The 22275-nt window shown below is 29.5% G+C and overlaps 3 protein-coding genes across 4 annotated transcripts; 2 read left to right on the forward strand and 1 right to left on the reverse strand.

The window, feature by feature from the left end:
• Positions 1-195: 195 nt before the first annotated feature.
• On the forward strand, positions 196-2697 carry LOC126668309 (PHD finger-like domain-containing protein 5A). Of its 2 annotated transcripts, none has more exons than XM_050361522.2 (3): positions 196-306; positions 913-1305; positions 1744-2697. In XM_050361522.2, the coding sequence occupies exon 2, from the start codon at positions 945-947 to the stop codon at positions 1275-1277; it is 333 nt and encodes a 110-aa protein (XP_050217479.1). In that variant the 5' UTR covers positions 196-306; positions 913-944; the 3' UTR covers positions 1278-1305; positions 1744-2697. The 2 variants fall into 2 exon arrangements, with proteins under 2 accessions (XP_050217479.1, XP_050217473.1); XM_050361516.2 differs by having other exon boundaries at positions 1488-2445.
• An 11921-nt stretch (positions 2698-14618) lies between these two features.
• On the forward strand, positions 14619-16043 carry LOC126665274 (protein ZW2-like). The gene has a single exon (XM_056105868.1). The coding sequence runs from the start codon at positions 15069-15071 to the stop codon at positions 15807-15809; it is 741 nt and encodes a 246-aa protein (XP_055961843.1). The 5' UTR covers positions 14619-15068; the 3' UTR covers positions 15810-16043.
• A 168-nt stretch (positions 16044-16211) lies between these two features.
• LOC126664582 (acyl-coenzyme A oxidase 4, peroxisomal) lies at positions 16212-21579 on the reverse strand. The gene is made up of 13 exons (XM_050357044.2): positions 21370-21579; positions 21119-21226; positions 20915-21021; positions 20509-20586; positions 20304-20427; positions 20089-20162; positions 19937-19996; positions 19701-19810; positions 18604-18763; positions 18181-18257; positions 17924-18095; positions 17736-17828; positions 16212-16618 (listed from the first exon to the last, which is right to left on the reverse strand). Exons 1-13 carry the CDS (start codon positions 21398-21400, stop codon positions 16487-16489), a joined length of 1326 nt encoding a protein of 441 aa, XP_050213001.1. The 5' UTR covers positions 21401-21579; the 3' UTR covers positions 16212-16486.
• Positions 21580-22275: the final 696 nt, after the last annotated feature.

Below are 22275 nucleotides of genomic sequence, written 5' to 3' on the forward strand. Positions count from 1 at the left end.
ATAGTATTTTTTTCTTTCTAGCTTTTTATTAAAAAACAGTTTGGTGTCAAATGTTTGTTTATAAAACTATATACTCATTAACAAGAATTACATTTTAGGCTTAAATGTATTTTGATTAACATAAGGAATATTGGGGATTAAAGTGATTTTTAAAAATATGGGGATTAAAGTGTAATAATGTCAAATTTAAAGAAAAAACTTTATAAACCCCTTCTCTGCTTATAAAGACTCAAAAACAGATTCAGAAGAAAAAAGAAGAATCAAGAGAACCAACAAGAAGAGTCAGTCACATCTTTCTAAACCCTAGTAAGTTTCCCAATTTTAGTTTATCTTGTTTTATCTTTTGTTGGATTTTAGTTCATTAACTGCTAGCATATGTTAATCCTGCATTTTTTAGTATGATCATGGTTTAAAGTTTACTGTTTTTTTTTATGAATAAGTTTACTGTTATTTGTTAATTTGTTTATCGCGTTTGATTTCGCGGAAATTTGGACTTCAGTTTTAAAATCAACTTAAGTAATGCACGGGATTCTTGTAATGAAATTCACGCATTAATTTAAAGTAACAATCAGCTGCCCGCACCGGTTTGATCCCGTGGTCTAAGCCCCGACCATCTTCTGGGCGCCATGATCGCCGGTTCAACCCCGGCTAGGTCCTTTCCAATAAATAGAGTGGCTAGCTATATTATATCCCGAATTTACCAAGTATGTGGGCTTGCGGGCGGTCCACATTTCAGGGTTTGACAGTACCAAAAGAACAAACAGCTAATTATTTAATACTAGAATTTTCATCCGACAATGTCAATACTAAAATGTTTGGATTGTTGGAATTGCTAATTTTTTTTATTTTTTTTCTTTGTTAGATCATTTATGATATGGTTACTGATTGAGTTATTTTTCTTGCTATATGAAGAGAACTCATAGTTTGGAAGCTAACAATATAGAATGGCAAAGCATCATCCTGATTTGATCATGTGCCGGAAGCAACCAGGGATAGCTATAGGGAGGCTATGTGAGAAGTGCGATGGTAAATGTGTGATTTGTGACTCTTATGTGCGTCCCTGCACACTTGTGCGGATCTGTGATGAATGCAACTTTGGATCCTTCCAGAGTCGGTGTGTTATCTGTGGAGGAGTCGGAATTTCTGATGCTTTTTACTGCAAGGAGTGTACTCAGCAGGAGAAAGACCGAGATGGGTGTCCTAAAATTGTCAATTTGGGAAGTGCTAAAACAGATTTATTTTATGAAAGGAAGAAATATGGTTTTAAGAAGATATAGATGACTACATAGTAACAACTCTCTTGCAGTAAGTTGTCTGAAAGTGTTGCTATCTGTAATTTTCAGGATTTTGATGGGACTTGGAACTTAACTCATTAATACGTTTATCAGTTATCACAGTTTGCAATGTTTATGATATATTGTTGTTAGTTTGCATTCAGTGTTCTGGTTTTACAATGCAGTGAACTGATACTTAAAATTTTATTGCAGGGAGTTTATCTTGTTTTTGACGATTTGGTTGTTGCATTACGTTAGCAAGGTCACCCGCAATTCAAATGTCATCATCCAGGCACTCAATTTCTTTTGTACTTTTCTGTGATAGGCTTAGCATCTGTATGTTGCATCCATAATCTTTGTATCTGCAATTAGGATTTAACAATTCTATATAGTGAAAGATCCACTCTGCTTTTTCCTCCTATTTTGGGAGGCTTAAAAATTACTAACTGTGAGCTCTTTATTTGTGCAGTATTCAGATGATTACCTTGCATTTCTTCTATCGGAAGTTCACAAATGCAAAATCTATAGGGTGATGCAATTTTAATATGTTTGAATTAACCTTGACTTGCTTTACTTTTATGCTTACCGAAGCTATCTTTGGGATTGCGGCGGATATCTGCAAAATGCCTAAACATCATTGAGGAATCGTATGCAGATGCAACTTATATGACGTTCGTGATTATATAGTCGGCAGACTAGTTTTGCTACCTTCATGTTAAGGTACACGTAAGGGTATGAAAACTCATTTATTGCATACATGCCTCTTAATAATGGTGAATTTTAGGTGAAGTACCAGTACAAAGTATCTGCAGCTGTAGTGATAAATGAATTAGATAAAAACAAGCTTAGTCTACGTATGCGTCTTTCCTGTTTTCTTGGAAATGCTTCACACAAATGTCTCAAGTATCAATTTCAACTTTTTGTCACTGTGGTTTGTATAATAGCATATAGCAGCTGTACTATTACTGTTGCATTATGTCAGGCCATTTCGGTTGCGACTTTTGAAACAAACAAGGCTTGTTGGTTTTCGAAACATTCATCGGTCAAACTTTCAAAAATGAAATTTCTAGCCACTAATTGGAGCTTGTAAGCTCTTGGAGCATTAGGAAGAAAATTGTACTCCGAATTTATTGAATTTGGAAGTGACAATTTATGGAGGTGTATTTTGGCATGTTGATTCTACAACAACTTTTTTGTATTGGCACTGCCAATTGTTGATGATGACGGCTTTTGTTCACCTACAAACGCGATATTGTCAACTCTACAACCCTAAAATCCGTTCTGTGTCATTTGAGTTTTGTTTTCTTTAACTTTGCCTTTTTGTGGGGCTTGTCAAATTTGTAACAGTTAAATTTTGTCAAATTGGAACTTCCAAATCTTGCTGTCTATTTTCTGTACATGAATTCAAACCTTTTAAGCTGTCTTTACTATTGCTATTAAAAAATTTATGTGCTGAATGTTTTTCTTTTGAAAATACAGTTTCTTGGTTTTACTTGATCCCCTATCATTCTATTCTATGTATGACTGAGCAAAAATTCAGTTAAAGGTTTTCAGAGAGTTATGCCATTCAGTTAATATATACTCCGTATCTTTTTTACATCGGTAACGGTTAAGATTTTGAAAAATTTGGCTAACCAAATTAAATGATTATTCTTATAGTAATTTTTTTTAATTCTTATAATTAAACTTGCATTTAATTTTTAATCTCCTGATTATTTGCTTTTTTTGGATTAATTCTATAAGTGGGTCTTATTTTGATTACAAGACCGTTTCTTTTTCTTTGATCTTTAAATTTCTAAATATGAATTCTTCTAAATCTAATCTTTTTAGTATAAATTTCCTTTAATAATCTATAACATTATGCTAGTGAAGAATGATTATTTTTGCTTTTTCTTGAAACAATTATGTGGTTATCATGCTTGCTATTATCACTATTTTGTGAAAAAATTGAAATTATTACTATTATCATGCATGCTATTATCACTATTATCACTATTTCTTTTCAATCCTAAAATTATTTTTCCGTTATTTTTAAAACAATAATTAAACTTCAGTTGTTTTAACTTAGATTATCAAATTTTATATAAAGATAAATTTGGTGTGATTGTGATAAATTTTGCATAAAGATAAATTTGGCGTGATTATATATCATTTCTTGGCACTTTCTCTCTTAAATGGTCTCCTTTATTTTAAGGAGTATTTTAAAATAATTTAAAAGTAAAAAATGTTTAATACTTCTTAAATTTAAATGATTGTAGTTTTTATAATTTAAAATAAATAATTAAAAAAGAAATGATAAAAATAATATTTTGTAATTTTTTTAAAAAGAAATAGAAATTTATTTTAACCGTTTAAACTTGGAGAATTAAATTATTTTTTATTTTTTTCAAAATAAAAAATTCATTGAAATTTTAATTTATATTTTTTTAATAAAGAGTCCACAATAGATGCTTTTAAAGAGTGCAGTTTATATATTTGGCAATATTTTAAATTTGGATGGAATATGAAGTCATTCAACACCGTGGGACATCAAAACGGTTATCTCTCTCATTTACACAGATAAGTACTTTTCTATTCTTTTTCTATTCAATTTCAATTATAAGTTGATAATTAATATTTGTATAGTATTGGTTTTATGATTATTGAATTTCTTTTTTAAAAAAACTTTTGTGCATATTATATATTGATTAACTTTGTCCTTTTGAATTTGCTAGATAGCAAACATTAAACAAAATAAGTTTAATAACATATCTATTTCTAAGGTTAAAACTTTTGGGTTAGATGTGGTTCTTATTGTAGAGCCATTTTCAATTTGCACTTAAAATCAAATTTGAAATTTTCAATCGGCAATTTCATTTAATACAAATAAACTTAATTAAAACATATATTTATCTCTTCTTTTTTAAAAAATAAATTTGCCATAGTGTGCTTTTCATCAACTATATTATTCGAGTACATTATTTCAATTTTTTATTAGTCTTTTATCTAAAACTAATTAATATTTTCATCAACTTTTGATATATATTTTAAATAAATATTGAGATATTTGATCGTTTAGTAATTTTTCCATATTCAATTTATCTAATATGGCGGTAATATACAAAATATAATTTTTATGCCGTTTCTATAGTTACTTTGTGTTTATTTATTTTATCTGCTTCACTATTGGATAAATGTCATTACTATTCATTTAATTGTGATAAGTGGATAAAATAATATTTATTAAAAAAAAGTAATTATAGACCTATTTTAATGGCAAATTATTTGTTTTATTATTTTTTGCTTCGACTTGGCTTTTTCAATTGTGGCATAGGCACGATGGTTCCTTGGCGGTGGATGCACTAGGACTACAACAGCAATGGAGGAGTTGTTGATTTCAGACATCGTCGTCAAGAATGCTGAGTAGTTTTAGTTGATATCTTTGATCTATTTTTTTGATTTTCAAAATTTAGATTTTAATTGGGTGGCCTATTCGGTGGCTAAAAATTCTTTATAGATGACTACTTTGTAGTTTTCATTATTTTATCTCGGAATAACTTACTTATTAGTGTTTAGGAGTTATTTTCTATTTGTATATATCTTTCTTCATGTAATGAAGTTCAATCTTTAATAAAAAAAACATATTATGTGTGGAAATTAAAAATGACAAGGTACAGGCAGAAGTAATTGGAATATGATATATGATATATCGGTGGAGGCGGTGGGTAAGTGGCGGTTGTGATTGTCTATTTTGGTGTTTGGTGTAGGACTGTATTGTACGGTGATGGTTGTTACGGTTTTTTTTTCTTCTGATATATACAAGACAAAACTATTATATTTTTAATATATGACGCATATTTAAGTATACAACTATTTATGATTATTTATAAATTTTATATACCATTTAAATCTTTCATGATGTTTACGTTAGATACATTGCAAACAATTTTGTTATCATAACGGTACAATACTGTTGTCGACTCTTCGATGTTCGTAGCCTTCTATTTATAAACTCCAGTCTTCTCCATAACTTTTCAGGTCGTTCTTCATAATTCTTTAACAAATTGTCTCCCGTGGGGTTTGAATTCTGGACCTTCCTCCTACCTAATTGAGTTAAGAATTTATTGATACGGTTGTTAGAGTTGATGAAGAAAGATTAATGAATTAGTTTAAAATTAATTTATATTGTATTTGTGTCAATCAAATTGATGTTATTATATAACGTGATAATTATAGAAAATAATAAAAAATTAAATGTTTAGAGAATAAGATAATTTTTTATTCTAAATTAAGAAGATTATAAATAAAAATAAGTTATCTCCAAAAGTAATAGACGTAATAACGATACAAAATCATACAAATATAAACTTTGAAATTTATAAAATTACAATTAAAAAATTTGAATTGTTAAACTATAATAATATTTCTTATAATAAAATAAAACATTTGAGAACTATTAAAGACAATTCATAAAAAAAAAAAACTATTAAAGACAAACATTGTATTCTTTTAAAATATTTTATTTTTTGTTTTTTGTTTTTTGATTTTGATTTTCAATTTTAGTTAAATTAAAAAAAAATTAGTATCAATAGTAACCATTTGTTCAAATTAGCATAAAAAAATTCAAATATGCTTTTTATATTGTTAATACAATATTGTTCAATTTGCATTGTTATTATAAATAATTTTAAATATAAAACAATATGGTATTTGAATTTTTTAATCATTCTAATTTTATTTAAAAAGCTATAATAAAAATTAAAAATAAGTTAACTAATTTTTTTGAAAGGGAGATATAAACCAAAAAAATGGAAAAAAGGTATATTTAGATGATTGAATCTTTTATAAACAAAAATTGTTTTTTTTAGGAAATTATGAAAAGGTATTAATGTAAAACTTTTTTGAAAAGAAACCTATTAGCTTTTGGGACCTGTTAATTATGGTATGTTGGTTGCTTATTGCAGTGGTCAAAAGTTGGCATGTATTTACATCAGCTGCACTCTAGACTTCCATGTCGTTTTTTCCGAGCAGTAAATTGTCGTTTTGTGCCATTTTCAGGAAAATTCGAAGTTTGGGGAACCTTCTTTTAAGTTGTGTGGGAAATTCGAAGTTTGGGGAGCCTTCTTTTAAGTTGTATGGGAAAGAAAGGACCAAAAATGTGTTTCTTTTCGGCAAAATAATTTTACAATACTTTTATATAATAATTTAATTTGTTAATTTTACAATTTGTGATAATTATATTTGTCTTATCGGAATTTATCTATGATTTATGATTTATATCTTGATTATATTTATACATAGTGTATATAAGTCGTTTTTTCATTGAAAACAAAAAGGATTAAGCAGCATCCAAATTTAATTTGCATTAATCTAGCGGTGGAAGAATCCAATTAAATTGTCGAAATATTTACACTCTATATCATAATAAGATAAAATATTTACAAACATTCTACCTTATACTTTATCTTTATAAGAATGTTTTTCATATTTTTAAATATAAGGCTTAATTCCTTAAAAACACCTCACCTTGTATTTTTTTTTCGTTTATACCTTGACCTTGTAAAAACACCATTTGTACCCAATTTTGAGTTTTTATGTTTCATCTCTACCCAAAAGCATTAAATTGTACTCTTTTCATTTGAAAAAGAGTTTAAAACAATCCTTCATTTTTAACTTATATACTAATTAGATATTAATGTTATTAATAATACAAAAATACCATCTTCAAAAAAAAAAAAATAATAATAATTTTTTTAAAAAATATTTTCGACTTTTTTTTAATTTTTTTTAATTATATTTGAAAATATTTCCGACAAAAAATTAAAAATAATAATAAATTTTTTTTTATTTTTTTTATTTTATAAAATTAAAAAAATTAATTAATTATTTGGATGTATTTGATTATATTTTAAATTTAAGGATTTATTTGTATTTTTTAAAATAGAAAAAAGTATGTTTTAAACTCTTTTCCAAATGAAAAGAGTACAATTTAATGCTTTTGGGTAGGGATGAAACATAAAAACCAAAAACTGGGTACAAATGGTGTTTTTACAAGGTCAGGGTATAAACGAAAAAAAGTACAAGGTGGGGTTTTTTTAAGGAATTAAGCCTAAATATAACACCTTTTTTTTATTAACAAAAATTATTTTCTTTCTTTACACTTCATCTTCTCCATCTTCTACATTTTTCAAAACTCTAATTTATTTTTTTATTTTCTTCCATTAACACACATCCACCATCATTCTACCGCAGCCGCCGCTTTCTCCTCTTCACGCCGCCGTCGCACTCTCCGCTCCGCAACCGCTCCGCCCGCCGCCGCTCCATCCTTCTCTACTCCTACTTTGACGATTAAATATGAAATCGGATCTGAAAATATCAGATATGATATTTTCAGATCTTGAATTTTTTTTAAATTGTATACAATATATATTATATACAAATTATATATAAAATTTGGCTTCATCTTCATCTTCTCCATTTTTTATAGAATATTCTCAGATCTGATTTAAAAAAAATATATATAACGTATTATATACAAATTATATACGGATTATATTCAAAACTGCATTTTTATATACGAATTTTTATATAAAAACTGTATTTTTATAATTATTTTTTGAAAATTTGTACTTTTGTAATTATTTTTTATATTTCTGTTAAAGAAAAATGCAAGTAGTATCTTTATAAATATTTTTATTTTTTTCGGTATTTGTGAAAAAATCTCTAAATTGTCTGAAGAAAGATATGAGATAAAAGGATTGTTTGAAAGGCATCTCTTGTTGAAGCAGATGAAAAAAAAATTGAATAAAAGTGAACGCGTCTCCTAAACTTATGACACGGGATTATCTAATTTAATTTATATATTTTTTAAAACAATTAACTCCAAAATTTTTTATTTTTAAATCAGATAAATCCATAATTGTATTTTTAAAACGCGTAATATACAAATCGGAGGTGAGAGATGTAAAAAAGTAATTATATATTTTTCTAATTGTTGCGATATAATTATCCTAAATCTATTTTTTGAAATAAAAATTATAAATTGTGGGGTAATTCAATCCAAAAATGAAGAGTTTTGGGATTAGTTGCTCAAAAAAGTATAAATTGAGTTAGACGACCCCGCATCACAAGTTCAAGAGGTGCGTTGACTCTTTGTTCTTAAAAAATTCAACATAATGGTAATTTATTGACTAAATTACATAATGTACAATAAAATGAGAGGTTATTCTCATTAATACGATGGCTATTTCCGATAGGAATAGACAAAAAAACCGGTCAACCCAATTATCCGAACCAAAACCGCAAAATTGAACCAAAAATGTAAAAACCAGCTAAAAAGTTTAGGTTTAGGTCTTAATTTTTAATTTTTATGGTTAATGGTTTAGGTTTAGGTTCTGGAGTGTAGGTTTAAGTGATAAGAATTAATTTATTTAGAAATATTTTAAAAACTTAAAATATTGTAATATTGATATTAAAAAAATATGATTTCAAAAAAAATATATTAAAATATGGATACATTTATTATAATATTGTCATCATTTTAATGACGTGTTATAATATGATTGGTTTAATCTATAAATGACGTGGTATACTGAGTCTACTGAAAAATTTCTTTACGGTTGGAACTGTTTTTTTTATCTCATATTTGACTTTAAATTTAATTTGAATAAAGTCAAATAAAAATGAAAATTTCATAATATTTTTATTTTTCCTCTTCGTCCATAAAAAATACGCTTATTTACCGCATAAACATATTAAAAAATGTTATTTATTCAGTTAAAATTATATTAACTATCTAAAATATTTTTTTAATTAATTCGGTCGTCTTTCGAATGCATCTTTATTAAACAATTATTTAAAAAAATAGATACCACCTCCCTTTTATAATTATAGGAAATGTTTTATTTTGAATTCCCGTTTTTTTACAATTTTTAATTATATTTTAAATGCTTTTATTTAAGTTCTTGGGAAAATACTTTTATAAATTTTATTTAATGTTTACCATTATAGAGTTACTAATAATTTCAATGGATATCTTAATTCTAGTCAATTAGAATTTAATTGTTACAATAAGTATTTGAAATATTTTAGAAACTTTTTTAATATGAAGATTATAAAAAATTAATTAATTATTGTTGCTATCAAACTGACAATCAATTTAATTTAACTGATAAAAATTAATTTAATTAAAAATATTTTAAATACTTAAATGGTTAATTAGTTTTTTTATAAATAAAAATAAATTCATAATTTAAAACGCAAAAATAAAATTACTATCTTATTTTCGTGGATATATCATACTGAAATTATATGTGTTTTTGGTGAATATAGGAAACAGGGCCGTTTTTGGCTGTTTCAATAGGGAAAAATAAATGAAAATCCAATAGAGCCTTCATGCTGCTTCTCAAACTTCTTATGATATGACCTTTTTTGGTTCTTTCAGTAAAAATTTGAGTGCCTTCATGCTGCTTCCAAAAATATTTCCATTGAATTTTTGTCAAGTTGACCATTCGATTCATCAAATGTTATACAATAAAAAGTTATTTATATTTCTACTTCTAATAATTATCCATCTAAATAGTGGATATACGACAATAATATTTGATAACATTCTTTTCATGAACGGTGTAGGTTAAATGAATAACGATATCTCATATCATTAGAATTTGAAACAATTGCTATTATTAATTTTTTTTAAAAATATTTTAGTAGAAGCTATTTTTATTCAAAATTTTCACCTTTTAATATTATAGCAATTTAAACATAATACTTAAAACATAAACTTTTTTATCGTATGTTTGTTAAGTTTAGCACTGTACAATCCCATATCAAATTTTTTCACTATATGAATCGTCTTTCATAGTTTTAAATGATAAAAATAACACTGAAGAGTACTTCTGAACCATATATGCTAAAAAGATAAAGGCCTCCCGTTACCACATTTTTAACAATACGTTTAAATCGCTATAAAAATAAAAGATAGTCCTTTTTTTTTACAAATTATTCAAATTATGTGCAAAGTTGAGGAGTGAAAATAATTTAACAAATCAAAAAAATAAAAGATAGCCCTTCTCATCATAAAAGATTAACCAATCGACTCTTTGTCTAAGTTTGAACCAGGTGAAAAGGAGCGGCAGGTGGTGGTCGCGGGGTAGAGACGGTGGCGGCTGGTGGTTGAGGTGGTAGGAGATTGTGAAAAAATATAAAAAGAAAAGTAGTTTTTATTTTAAAAATTATGTGCAAAGTTGAGGAGTGATCACGTGATGTCATAGTAGGGCGAAAATAAAATCTGACTCCTCATTAACTTTTTGGTGTAAGTTTTTATCGAGTAGAGTACCATTCTCTGACATTTTTAAGTATGGATTCTATTTTGCAACTTTTAAAAAGTACAACGACTTCCATAACCAATGACTCGACGGAACTTTAAATTTAATTTGAATACAATAAAAGTTAAAATTGTTACAATGTATTATTTCTTTTATTTATAAGATACCAAGTTGAAATTATATATGATTTTGGTGAATATAGGAAACAGGGCCTTTTTGTCTCTTTGAATAGGAAAAACTAAAAGTCTAGTTCAGTGCCTTCATGCGGCTTCTCAAAAACACTTCTTCATTGAACTTCTACTGATGTTAATTTTTTGTTTTTTATCTAAATATTTTGGTTCTTAATATGTTGGTTTTTCTATAAGTTGGCTCTTCGATGGATCATAAATACAACAAAAAATATTTATGTTCAATCATCATCCATCTAAATAGTGGATATACTTCAAATAAGATAAAGAAAGATTGAGCAAATCACATTTTTAATATTTAGGGCTATTTATTATTAAAACAAATGACTCTAAAACACCTCACATATGTCATAATACATAATTTATTTTTTTATTTAAAAATGGCTTAATATTTTAAAAAAAATCCCAACCTTTCGTCCCATTTTCAATTCTACCCTGAAGTTGAAAATTTGTCAATTTTACTCTAATTTGTATTTTTTTCATTTCAATTGTATCCTAAAGTATAAAATTGCTTTTTCTTTATTTAACAAAAGTTCAAAAAAATTCTTTAAAAATGATCAATTTAATATAATAAGTTAATCTAATGAAAAAAAGGCCAATTTAGAGAATTTTTTTGAACTTTTGTCAAATAAAAAGAGTTCAATTTTATATTTCGGGGGTATAATTGAAATGGAAAAAAATACAAAATAGGGTAAAATTGATTGATTTGCAACGTCAGGATAGGATTGAAAAGGGGGTGAAAGATCGGGGTTTTTTTTTTTAAGACATTAGACCTTTAAAAATTAAATAATTTAATTTTCTATTTTATTTCCGTCAACGATTTAATCATTCTATTCATTTTTGGTGTTAGCCAACCATATCAAAACACCATATCAAAAAAAAATTAATTGTAAAAACACGATTTATCTCCCAGTTTTATTTTTATCTACGATTTCGTTCATTAAGTTTGAAATTAATCTACTCCTATATCCTTTAGTTTAGTTAGATGTTGAAGGGGGCTGGTTGCTCCGTCATATGCATGCCAATAGGGCAAGTTGAGAAGAAAAAAAGTCTTGCGCTCTCGCTCGACTCAGATAATGATGACTCGTCTATTTTTTTTCCTCCCTTCTGGCCCTCGAGGGAAAGCCTTTTCTTTATTAAGATAACAATCCTCGAAGGGAAATGATGTTTGACTTAGCAGAAGGAAAAAAAAAAGCTTTCTTTTTATTTCCAAGATTCACTCTCATTTCAGGGGTAGATTAACATAAAAAAATGGACGGAGGGACTAGATTGTTGACATGATCAAAAATAAGGGACCAAATCATTTAATTTTCCTATAAGAAGAACCAAAGTGTTAATTTTGACATATGTGAGGGACTTTAAAATTATTTATTATTAACTTTAAAAACTTTAAGTCCGAATTATTGTTTTTTTCTTTCAATTTGAAATTTTCTAATTACCCTCTTGATTTTAATATTTTAAACCTCTCTTGTAATGGGAAGTTTTAGTTAAATAAAAAAAAATATAATGTGAAAAGAAAATAATAACATTTTAAAAGAAAAATCAAATCTAAAATCACGACGATAGTTGTAATTAATCCTAATATTTAATAGTTTATAGTTCGGTCTATTTTCTTTGAAAATTAAATGATACAATATTTTATATTTATTTTTATTAATATTTTTAATTTCTTTTTTTAAGTTAGTCAACTAAATGAATAAAATTTATTTATAAAATTAAATTTTGATTTAATCATTGAATTTATTTGTATTATAAATATAAATAAAATATTTTCAAGAGATTCAGTAAATTAATGAATACAATTTATTTATTTTTTTAAATTTATTCATGTTTTATTTTTAAAAAAAATTAGTTTGAAATTTGTTTCATTTTAAAAAGAAGGCTTGTAATCACTCAAGACCCTAACTTTAAGGCTCCCTTATAAAAATAACTCTTAAATTTTAAAAATGGTCACAAAATTTCTTAAGCTATTTTTGATAGGTTATAAAACCCCTTCCATCCAAAAAACATCGTCAAAAAGTGCTAAGCTGTGACCTAGAAAAAATTATACACACCTCCATATCACCAAAAAAACCCCTAAAATTCAGAATATCCAAAATACCCTTAAAAATCTTAAAAATTTGGTAAGGAATATGATTGATTTTGGATCCATTGCGGTTATCCTAATTCGGTGGAGCTCAACTCTCGGGACATGTATTGATTAAATAACTCGATGGAGTCTAGTTCTCGAAACTCCTATTTGTGGTTAAGTGCGGTCGGTGGTAATTCGCTGGAGCTCCGCTGTCGGGAACAAAGCGTTTTGGACATATGATTATCGACCTTTATAAATATTGTGTTTTAGAGTTCCATATATTTCATGAATGGTTTAACATATTGTTTTTAAATGATTTGAACGATTTTTTTTCACTTATGATTAATTGCAATATTATGAACTCATTTAATATTATCTGACGTCCGTTGTTGTCCCTATTTTCAGGTTTAACTTTCTTCCGATTCCTAATCCTCGGAAGTATTTCATTGATTGTATGTTCAAATATGAGAAAATTACTTAAAGGCCCCTGAAGTATACCATAATTAACAGTTTGATGTCCCTTGTTTCAAAAGTCTACTTAATGGTCCCTCATTTTTAATTCTGTTAACTGAGAGATCCTTCCGTAATTTGAGGGACCAAATCATTTAACGGATTAAAATTAGGGTACTAAATCGTTCCAAAACGAGGGATCAAATCATTTGATAAAATTAAAAGTGAAAGACCAAATCGTTCACAAAATTAAAGGTGGGGGTATCAAATTGTTTGAAAGTAAATGTCGAAATTAACGGAGGGACCTAATAGTTAACGGAATTTGAGGGACTATTAAGTAAACTTTTGAAATAAGGGGTATCAAACTGTTAATTGTCGTATACCTCAGAGACCTTAGCGTAATTTACTCTTTAAATATTTATATTATGTACCACAGTAGTAATAGTAGTAGTTGTTATTTTAGAATTAGGATGATTATTTCTCGAATTTTATCGTAATATTGTTGACGGTGATATATTGGTATGATTGTCCTAGTATGGCTAGATACTATGATATTTGTATGCCATGGATGTTTGGAGTTTCAAAATTGTACCGAGCATTATTATTATTATTATTATTATTATTATTATTATTATTATTATTATTTTGGATTTACATATTGTTTGAGTCTCGGTTGCCCAAACATTGATTTATATGTGCATGTCTATGGTTTATATCTGATGTTGGTTATCCGCTTAAATTTACTATGAATTTTAAAAGTTTTTATTTTCATTTTCTAGCGCAGTCATAGTTTACAATTTTAGATCACGACATTTTATCTTCAGAGTTCAGACTGTTCCTATGTGCATGTCTATAGTTTATATTTGATATTGGTTATCCGCTTAGATTTACTGTGAATTTCAGAGTTTTCATTTTTATTTTCTAGCGCAGTCACAGTCTACAATTTTAGATCACGACATTTTATCTTTAGAGTTCAGACTATCTCTATGTACATGTCTATGGTTTTTATTTGATGTTGGGTATCCACTTAGATTTACCATAGATTTCAGAGTTTTCATTTCCATTTTTTAGCGCGTCACTATCTACAATTTTGGATCACGACATTTTATCTTCAGAGTTCAGCTATCCCTCAAATAGTATAGGTCCGTGCGAGAGATAAATTCTATCTCTAAATTTTAACCAGCTGTATATATAAGTACAATTTAAATCCGTAAACTCACTTGAACTAAAACGCTTCTTATCAATTCACTTGCATCTTGAAATAAAACCAAATCAAAACTTAATTGTGGTGGAATATGACATCCTTATATTCACCGACGATCCACCCAATAACGGAAGTTGGATCACTTCTCTTCCGATCTCCCTCGACGTCTCATCCACTCACTTTAAGTTTCAAGATTTGTCGTCATATCAAACTATACAAATTCTATCTCCATACAACCCAAATGCCAAATTTCCGTTTTACCATTCTTAATCTCCACTCCAAGACAAACTCCACCGCTTCAAATTATAAAAATACCCAGAATCTCTCCTTCAGATTCTTTTTTGTTTTCTTCCCACTTTTTCCATTTTTTCACCACATTTTTCACTCCTCGCCGACCTCGTATTTTCTTGACAAGACTTTCACGCTAAGGCACCAAAGCCAACACTATAAATACCTCTGTTTTTCCGTTTTTTTTTTCATTACACTGAGTTAACGGTCTAGCTTTATAACATTCATGAACCTAAGTTAGTCCTTCAATTTCTCCAATTCTCTCGTTTGTTTCTTTCAAACAATTTTATGCCAATTTCATCAGGATCATCGTCGTCATCCAAGAAAAGAATTGACAATAATGCTGAAGCTTTTATTTCCTTCTTTGAAACTTGGCTTGTACGTCAAGAACACTATCTCGACGAACTTATTTCCGTTGAAAAACACTGCCATGAGTCTAAAGAAGATGATTTAAAAGAGCTGATTTCGAGAATCCTTGCTCATTACGAAGAATATTACAAAGAAAAATCAAGAATCGCTCAGCATAATATTTTTCTTGTTTTTTCGCCACCTTGCTTCTCTTCGTTCGAACATACTTTTCTCTGGGCAGCCGGGTTCAAACCGGGCCTTGCGTTTCGCGTACTCAACGGCTCAGTTCATGATTTGTCCGAAGAGCAGGTTTCGAGAATTAACATGTTGAAGCAAGAAACTAAGGTGAGTGAGAGAGTGTTGAACGATGAGCTGGCGAAACTTCAAGAAAGCGTGGCGTCTCCGCCGCTGGTTGATGCAGTGAGACGGCGGGGGAGGGTGGTTTTGGGGGAGGAAAGAGCGACGGGGAGTGATAAATCGGCGGTGGATAGGCTGGGAGCGGAGATGGAGGCGGTGGTGGCGAGAGGTGACTTGTTGAGGACTAATACGGTGATGAAAGTAGTGGAGATACTGACGCCGGTTCAGAATGTGAAGTTTTTGTTAGCTGTTGCTCAGCTTCAGTTAAAGACTAGAAAAATGGGTTCGCAATTTGCTGATGCGGGGAAAATTAAAAATGGTTAAGCTAATTTCTTTTTGTTTGTGGTTAATTGTTGGTAGTTTTTTCAGTTTATTTAGGTAAAGTTGATTAGTAGATTTTTCTTTTTCTAGAGGAAAATCACACTTATATTTTGCTTGTTTTTTAATGTTTGCAGAATATGTAGTTTGAAAAAAGGAGTTTGAATTATTTATATAGCAGCAACAGCTTTTTTAAAAGACATACGAGCAAAGGATCAAATTTAGGGGCAAAATAACTCGATTATGGCCGTTTCGTCCAATTACGGATAATATTCTCTGTTTTTGGATTAATTGAAGATAAAAATGTATGGATAAATTCAGAGATCAGAAATCAGAAATCAGTTTTATATTTGATTGATTCAAAATATAATTTTCAATTGATCAAATTATATGACTTGAGCTGCAAAATCAGCAAACGAGTTGACTTTATTCAAAGAAATACAGGTTACTGGACATGTGATAAGTTCAACAAAATGCATTAGCCTCTGTTGTATATATGGTTTCTGTTTCTAGACTAGCTCCTTGCATTTGCCTCTCTTAAATAAGTTTTTATTCACTTCTGAAAAGACACCAAACATATCATTATATCTATATGTGTTATCGTATAACTTCCATTCTGGAGATCATTAAGTTGCATTGGCTCGAAAGCATCGGACCTATGAAGCAAGCTGGCATATGTGAATTTATAGGCGGCTTTGTCTGCTCGATGCAGCTGGTTTAAAACTGGCCAAACCTGTGACTTCCCTACCCGTCACCAAGGTGTTGATGTCGTAGGTGCCTTCGTATGTGTAAATTGGCTCCAAATCACAGAATGCCTGCAAAATTACGGAGCATATGGAAGGCTAAATTAGCGAACATGGAAAGAATACAACAGCTGCATAATAGAAAGTAGGCTCGAGTTGACCATCAAGGCAGTATTAAAGGAAACATATCACTAGTTCATGATAAAGGTTAAGGACAACGCAAATCCTGATTAGCATGCTAGCTTTAACCATTGGGTCTTCCTTCAGGAATGAAATTAGGGGTGTGTATCCGGTTCAAATTGAAACAAACCAAAATTTTACTCTTTTTAAATTGAACCAAACCAAAATTTTACTCTTTTTAAATTGAACTGAACTGATATTTTTTAAGGAATTAAAATTTTCAAACCAAAGCTATCACTTCCATTGTTTTCTTTTTTATTTTTTTCGATTCAGTTCAAATATTTCTGTTTTGTTTGTACCAAAACTCAGCTAAAAGAAATTTATACCTAAAATCAAACAGAATTTGTTGGTTCAGTTATTCAGTTAGGTTTGGTTTTTACACACCCATTCATGCAATCAATAGACAAAGAATTCAACGTATCAGACTTAGTACCATCACTCCACTAATAAAGATTTTAAATTTCTGGGTAAAAGGATATCAATCAAATCTAATGACTGAACTAAATCGACAATTCAGTTCCGTTTGGTTTGATTAAAATTATAACAAAAAATTCAGTTTTCAGTTCACTTTGATTTTTTTAAAAAAAATTATACTTCAGCTCACTTTTGATACAAACCAAACCGACTAATTCGGCTCGACTTAGTTTGAAATATTTAAAATTCATATAAAATTGGTTTGGGTTTCAAAAGAAAAAAAATCGGTTAAATTCGGTTCAAAGCTAATGCACACCCCTAGTTAAGCATGTGATTTTTTATATCCATTAATCAAGCAGAGGAGAGGGAGACCTCAACTAAGGCTTAAATGAGGTGAATTTATTCTAGGAGAAAGAAAGAGCACCATACTTGAATATAAATCCCTCATTTATTTTTCTAATAGCATCCATGACTGGTATTATTTACTTAATGGCACACATTTTTTAAGTTAAGATGGGACTCATTCTCAAATCGCCAATATTCTATAAGTCTTATGCAATCAGTAAATATTTCAGGAAAGAGTATAGAAGAAAACCTTCGCAACCAGAAAATCAGATAAAATTCCATTGCCACCAAGCAACTCTCGTCCAATAGAAGCTGTTTCCCTTGCTTTTGAAGTTATCCATGCCTACAAAATTTAAAATTCAAATAATAATGTCATGATTGAAGAGATGGTAATCAATTTGCAGATTTAAATGCGAGATTTTATACATTCAATCACACCTTTGCCATGCTGGCTTGACCTGGAGTCATCGTACCCTTCTCGTATAATTTGCAGAGACGCCAACCAACAAGAGTCATTGCTTGAACATTGCCAAGTATTTGAACAAGCTTCTGTTGGTTGATTTGAAACGCAGCTAATGGTGCTCCGAACTGTTTCCTTTCTTTTAGATACCTTTTGAATCAATTAAATAATAAAATGTTACTCGGGAATTAAGTTATATGATACACTCTACAGCAACATATACATCCTGAACTACCTGTGGCACATGTCATATATCCCCATTGATATGCCAATAGGTTGCCATGCAACCATCACCCGCGAAACAGCAAGGACCTAATATTAGAAAGCATCAATCATATAAAAGGCATGATAACAATATGAATACAGGATATGGATATTTTGAGAATAAGTTAAAAAGTCAGCGTCAAGTTATAAAAATTGATGCCAATTTTACACTGCTTACTTCAAGTGAAAGCTGAAGCAGCCCTAAGAGCAGTTTCCTCCATACAATAATCACATGGAGTGCTTTTTATTTTTTCAATGAATATGGGAGTTCTGATAGTCTAAACCAAACATGACATCTGCCCACTTGGCAACTGATAATAGAACAAAAAGTGCAAGCAAGCACACAAACAAGTAACTGACAATCATTCTACATGAGAATGATATAAAGAAGCACCTTATTTGTATCTTGAAAGGAATTGACACCAGGAAGCCTGTCCTCATCAGGGACAAAAACCTGCTTCATCACTATATCTCCATTCTGTACAATCCGCAAGCCAATTTTATTTTCTATTTTTGTAGCTGTTAAGCCCGGGGCATCCTTCTTTACTATGTATCTAGAAGGAAAAAGGCCAAATAATTTATAAATGTAAAAGAATATTGTAAATCAGGACAAGATTGTTTGACAAGAACAAGGATGAATAAAATCTGGAATTATGATTGCCAAGTATAAAATTTCTTAAAGAATGTACTAAGCTAGAATTGCTTAGAGAATGTACTAAGCTAGAATTTCTTAAAGAATGTAATAAGCAACAGAGGATACAGATATCGATCAAATCTAAATGTAATAATAGTATCGAATATTGTTATGAAAAGCCGCCAAACTTCTATCTTTAAGCATCAAGCTATCAATTTTTATGAGATGTCGGTGCATTATTTTGAATAGATTTTGAAGCCTGTAAATCTGTTCAAACTAGATTGTCCAGCTAACCTGCGTCACCTACAGGCTGTGCTGTACACAGATGTGTCATCCACTAGGATCTAGATTTCATCTATTTTTAACTCAGTATTATGCCTATCCTGCAGCAGCATAGTAACCCTCCAACAATGTAAATGGCCTGTTGGCCTCGGCTAATATACATGGGCACCTGATAAGTTTTAACTAGTATATCATTTTCATTGATGGTATAACTGATTCAAGTAAATACACGTCATATACTTATAATAATGTTATCATGCACCCATATCCATTGAGACAAGGAGGCTAGTTTTATACTAGTATGAATATTTACTATATAATAAGCACATTTTGGAAATGTAAACATGAGACTTGAGCATCTTTCAATGTCAATTTAACAAGCTTCAGACCATGTGAATATAAGCTTATGTTTGCATGTTAACTTAGGACTTAATTTCCTAAATATATTATGCTATTTTTGTTAAATTTCACGTCCAAACAAAGCTCAGACACCATGCATAATTGATAACACTAAAAATGCTCAGCGTTCTTGTCATAATGAAAGTCTCCTACAATGAAAATGGCATCCAACATACCCATTTATTTGATTTGTGGAAGTATTCCGAGCAAATATAACCAAAATATCTGCAAAGGTACTGTTACCTATCCAGCGTTTCTGGCCCTCAAGTACCCAACCTCCCTCTACCTAATTTATTCAAGAAATAGAGGAAGAACAACACAAACCATGAGATTCAATATAACGATAGGATACAGAACAAGAAACTTAAAAGTAAAAGAACAGATACGATCATATGAAGAAAATATATCAAACCTTTCTCGCTGTAGTTTTCAAAGAGCTAGCATCACTTCCATACTCAGGTTCTGTCAGAGCCTGAAGCAGTAAGAAAGCATACCGATGTAATTCAAATGTAGCAGAAACACGATCCAACGAATACATAAACCCAGGGAATAGAAGCAACTCACCCAACAAGCTACAGTGCGAAACTGAGCCAAAGAAGGTAGATATTTTTGCTTTTGTGCCTCCGAACCACAAAGTGCTGTTTTTGGCAATCAAAACTTAGACTCTTATTACATGCATTTTGATTTATGAGAACAGACGGACGATATCAAACAAAATCTACAAACAAGAACGGAAAAATATTGATTATTGAGTAATAATAATTCGATCAAGAGTTCACCGATGGTAAGCATTGCCAGAGATGAATGCACCAAAATGAAAGTAGAACAACTTGCATCAACTCTTGCAACTTCTGCAGTAGCAATAGCACTCCCAGTAATGGAGAGACCAGGACACCCATAACCCTGAGATTTAGAGCTAATCAGATCCAACACCTTGAAGTTTCAGCCTCGGGAGACCAAAAGACTAAAGAAATCACAAGTTACCTTAATAGTGCCGCCAACAATGCCAAGACTACCGAGTTTAGGAATAATATGAAAAGGAAACTTCGCCTTCTCCCAGTACTTAAAAAAACAATATAAACGAAGAACAATCAGCTTAACTGTCAACTTATCTTCAAGTAACGATCACATAGCAATTTATCAGAACTTAAATAACAACACAGCATCTAGCTGTCACAAACAAAGCAACTCAAAATGTTTATCTCACGCAACGGTTGTGCCATGCCATTTTTACAACAAGCCAATGAACATTTGCGCCAGAGAATCTTTAATTATTGTTTATTCTTTTATCATTAAATATTCAAACACGGCGAACGCCTCATTGATTTGTTGCACGAATAACATGATAGCACAACCATCACGTGATGCAATTTTGTAAAAGAAAAACCACCTCAGTCATTATAGGCGCTACTTCATTTTCCATACATTGTCTGACTTTCATCCGAAGAGCCTGCTCTCCGGTAGTCAATAGGTCATTGAATTGATAATAATCGGAAGCTGAAATTTCAAAATAATCATAAGCGAACAATCAATATAGCATAAATTAAATGAATTGCTCGTAGAAGCTACATAAATTATATATATATAATCTTACCGGAAGGAGGAAATACAGATGCCGGAGTTGCCTGAGGGAATGCAACGGAAACATCCAGCGGCGGTAAATTAAAGTAGGAACTCGGCTCAGTTTGACGATCAGCATCATCTGCATAAATAATTAAATCAAACTAGCTAACGAACACAATATAATCCACTAAAACATGTTTTCTTGATAGAATTTTTCAAGAAATACAATATTTGAATCAAATACTAATCAAAAATTGAAAAAAAAAAAGAAGAGAAGCGAACCTTGATTTTTCGAAGAAGTGTAAACTGTCATGATTGATATTAGAAGAAGAAAAAAACAGTGTGAAATTTGATTGGAACTTTAGGATTTAGACACGGATTAAAAAAAAAAAAGGTGTCTGGCTGATTGAAGACGATGATAGGCGAGTCAGAAATTCTGATCAGATAAAATGGCACGCAATTTAATAGCATACCTGGCAGATCTATCTTATGCTAAGTTTAGCATATAAAAATAACAAAATACCAGAACTATATTTAACATATAATTCTATTTTATTTTTTATATAAAATTTTAAATTAATTTTTAAAGGAATTGTATTTTTTAATTACTAATTATGAGTAAGTGACAGTGATAAATTAGTATTAAAGAGTAGGTATTAAACATAAACATTTGATATTATTATGGTCTGCAACAAATTTGACATTATGTTTTATGTTAAATTTGATATAAAATACATATACTAAATTAAACGCTAATTATAACATTAATAGACGTTATAAAATTTTAAAATTCAGCACGTTTTCTGTGTTTATGTTAGCTTTAATGTCATTTTGGTTGAATTAATTATTTGTAAAAAAAGCCAATTTATTTTATTGTGCGATTTAAACATTATTTTGTTCTTTTCTAGTGTTGCACAATTTTTCTTTTAATTTTTTATTTATTACTAGCATTTTTGGCTCAAAAGCATTGCACAGTGTCGCTTAAATCATTAAACATCATTAAGGTGTTTTTTTAATGAAGAAAAACAACATTAAGGTGTTTTTTTAATGAAGAAAAACAACATTAGATTATACATAATTAAATTTAACAAGTATATGATATACTTAAATATTGTACTTTTTTTAGAGGCTTAAATATTGTACTTTTTTTAGAGGCTTAAATATTGTACTTAAAAGCTGCTATAAACA

The sequence above is a fragment of the Mercurialis annua genome, linkage group LG1-X (assembly GCF_937616625.2).
Source record: "Mercurialis annua linkage group LG1-X, ddMerAnnu1.2, whole genome shotgun sequence".
NCBI lineage: Eukaryota > Viridiplantae > Streptophyta > Magnoliopsida > Malpighiales > Euphorbiaceae > Mercurialis > Mercurialis annua.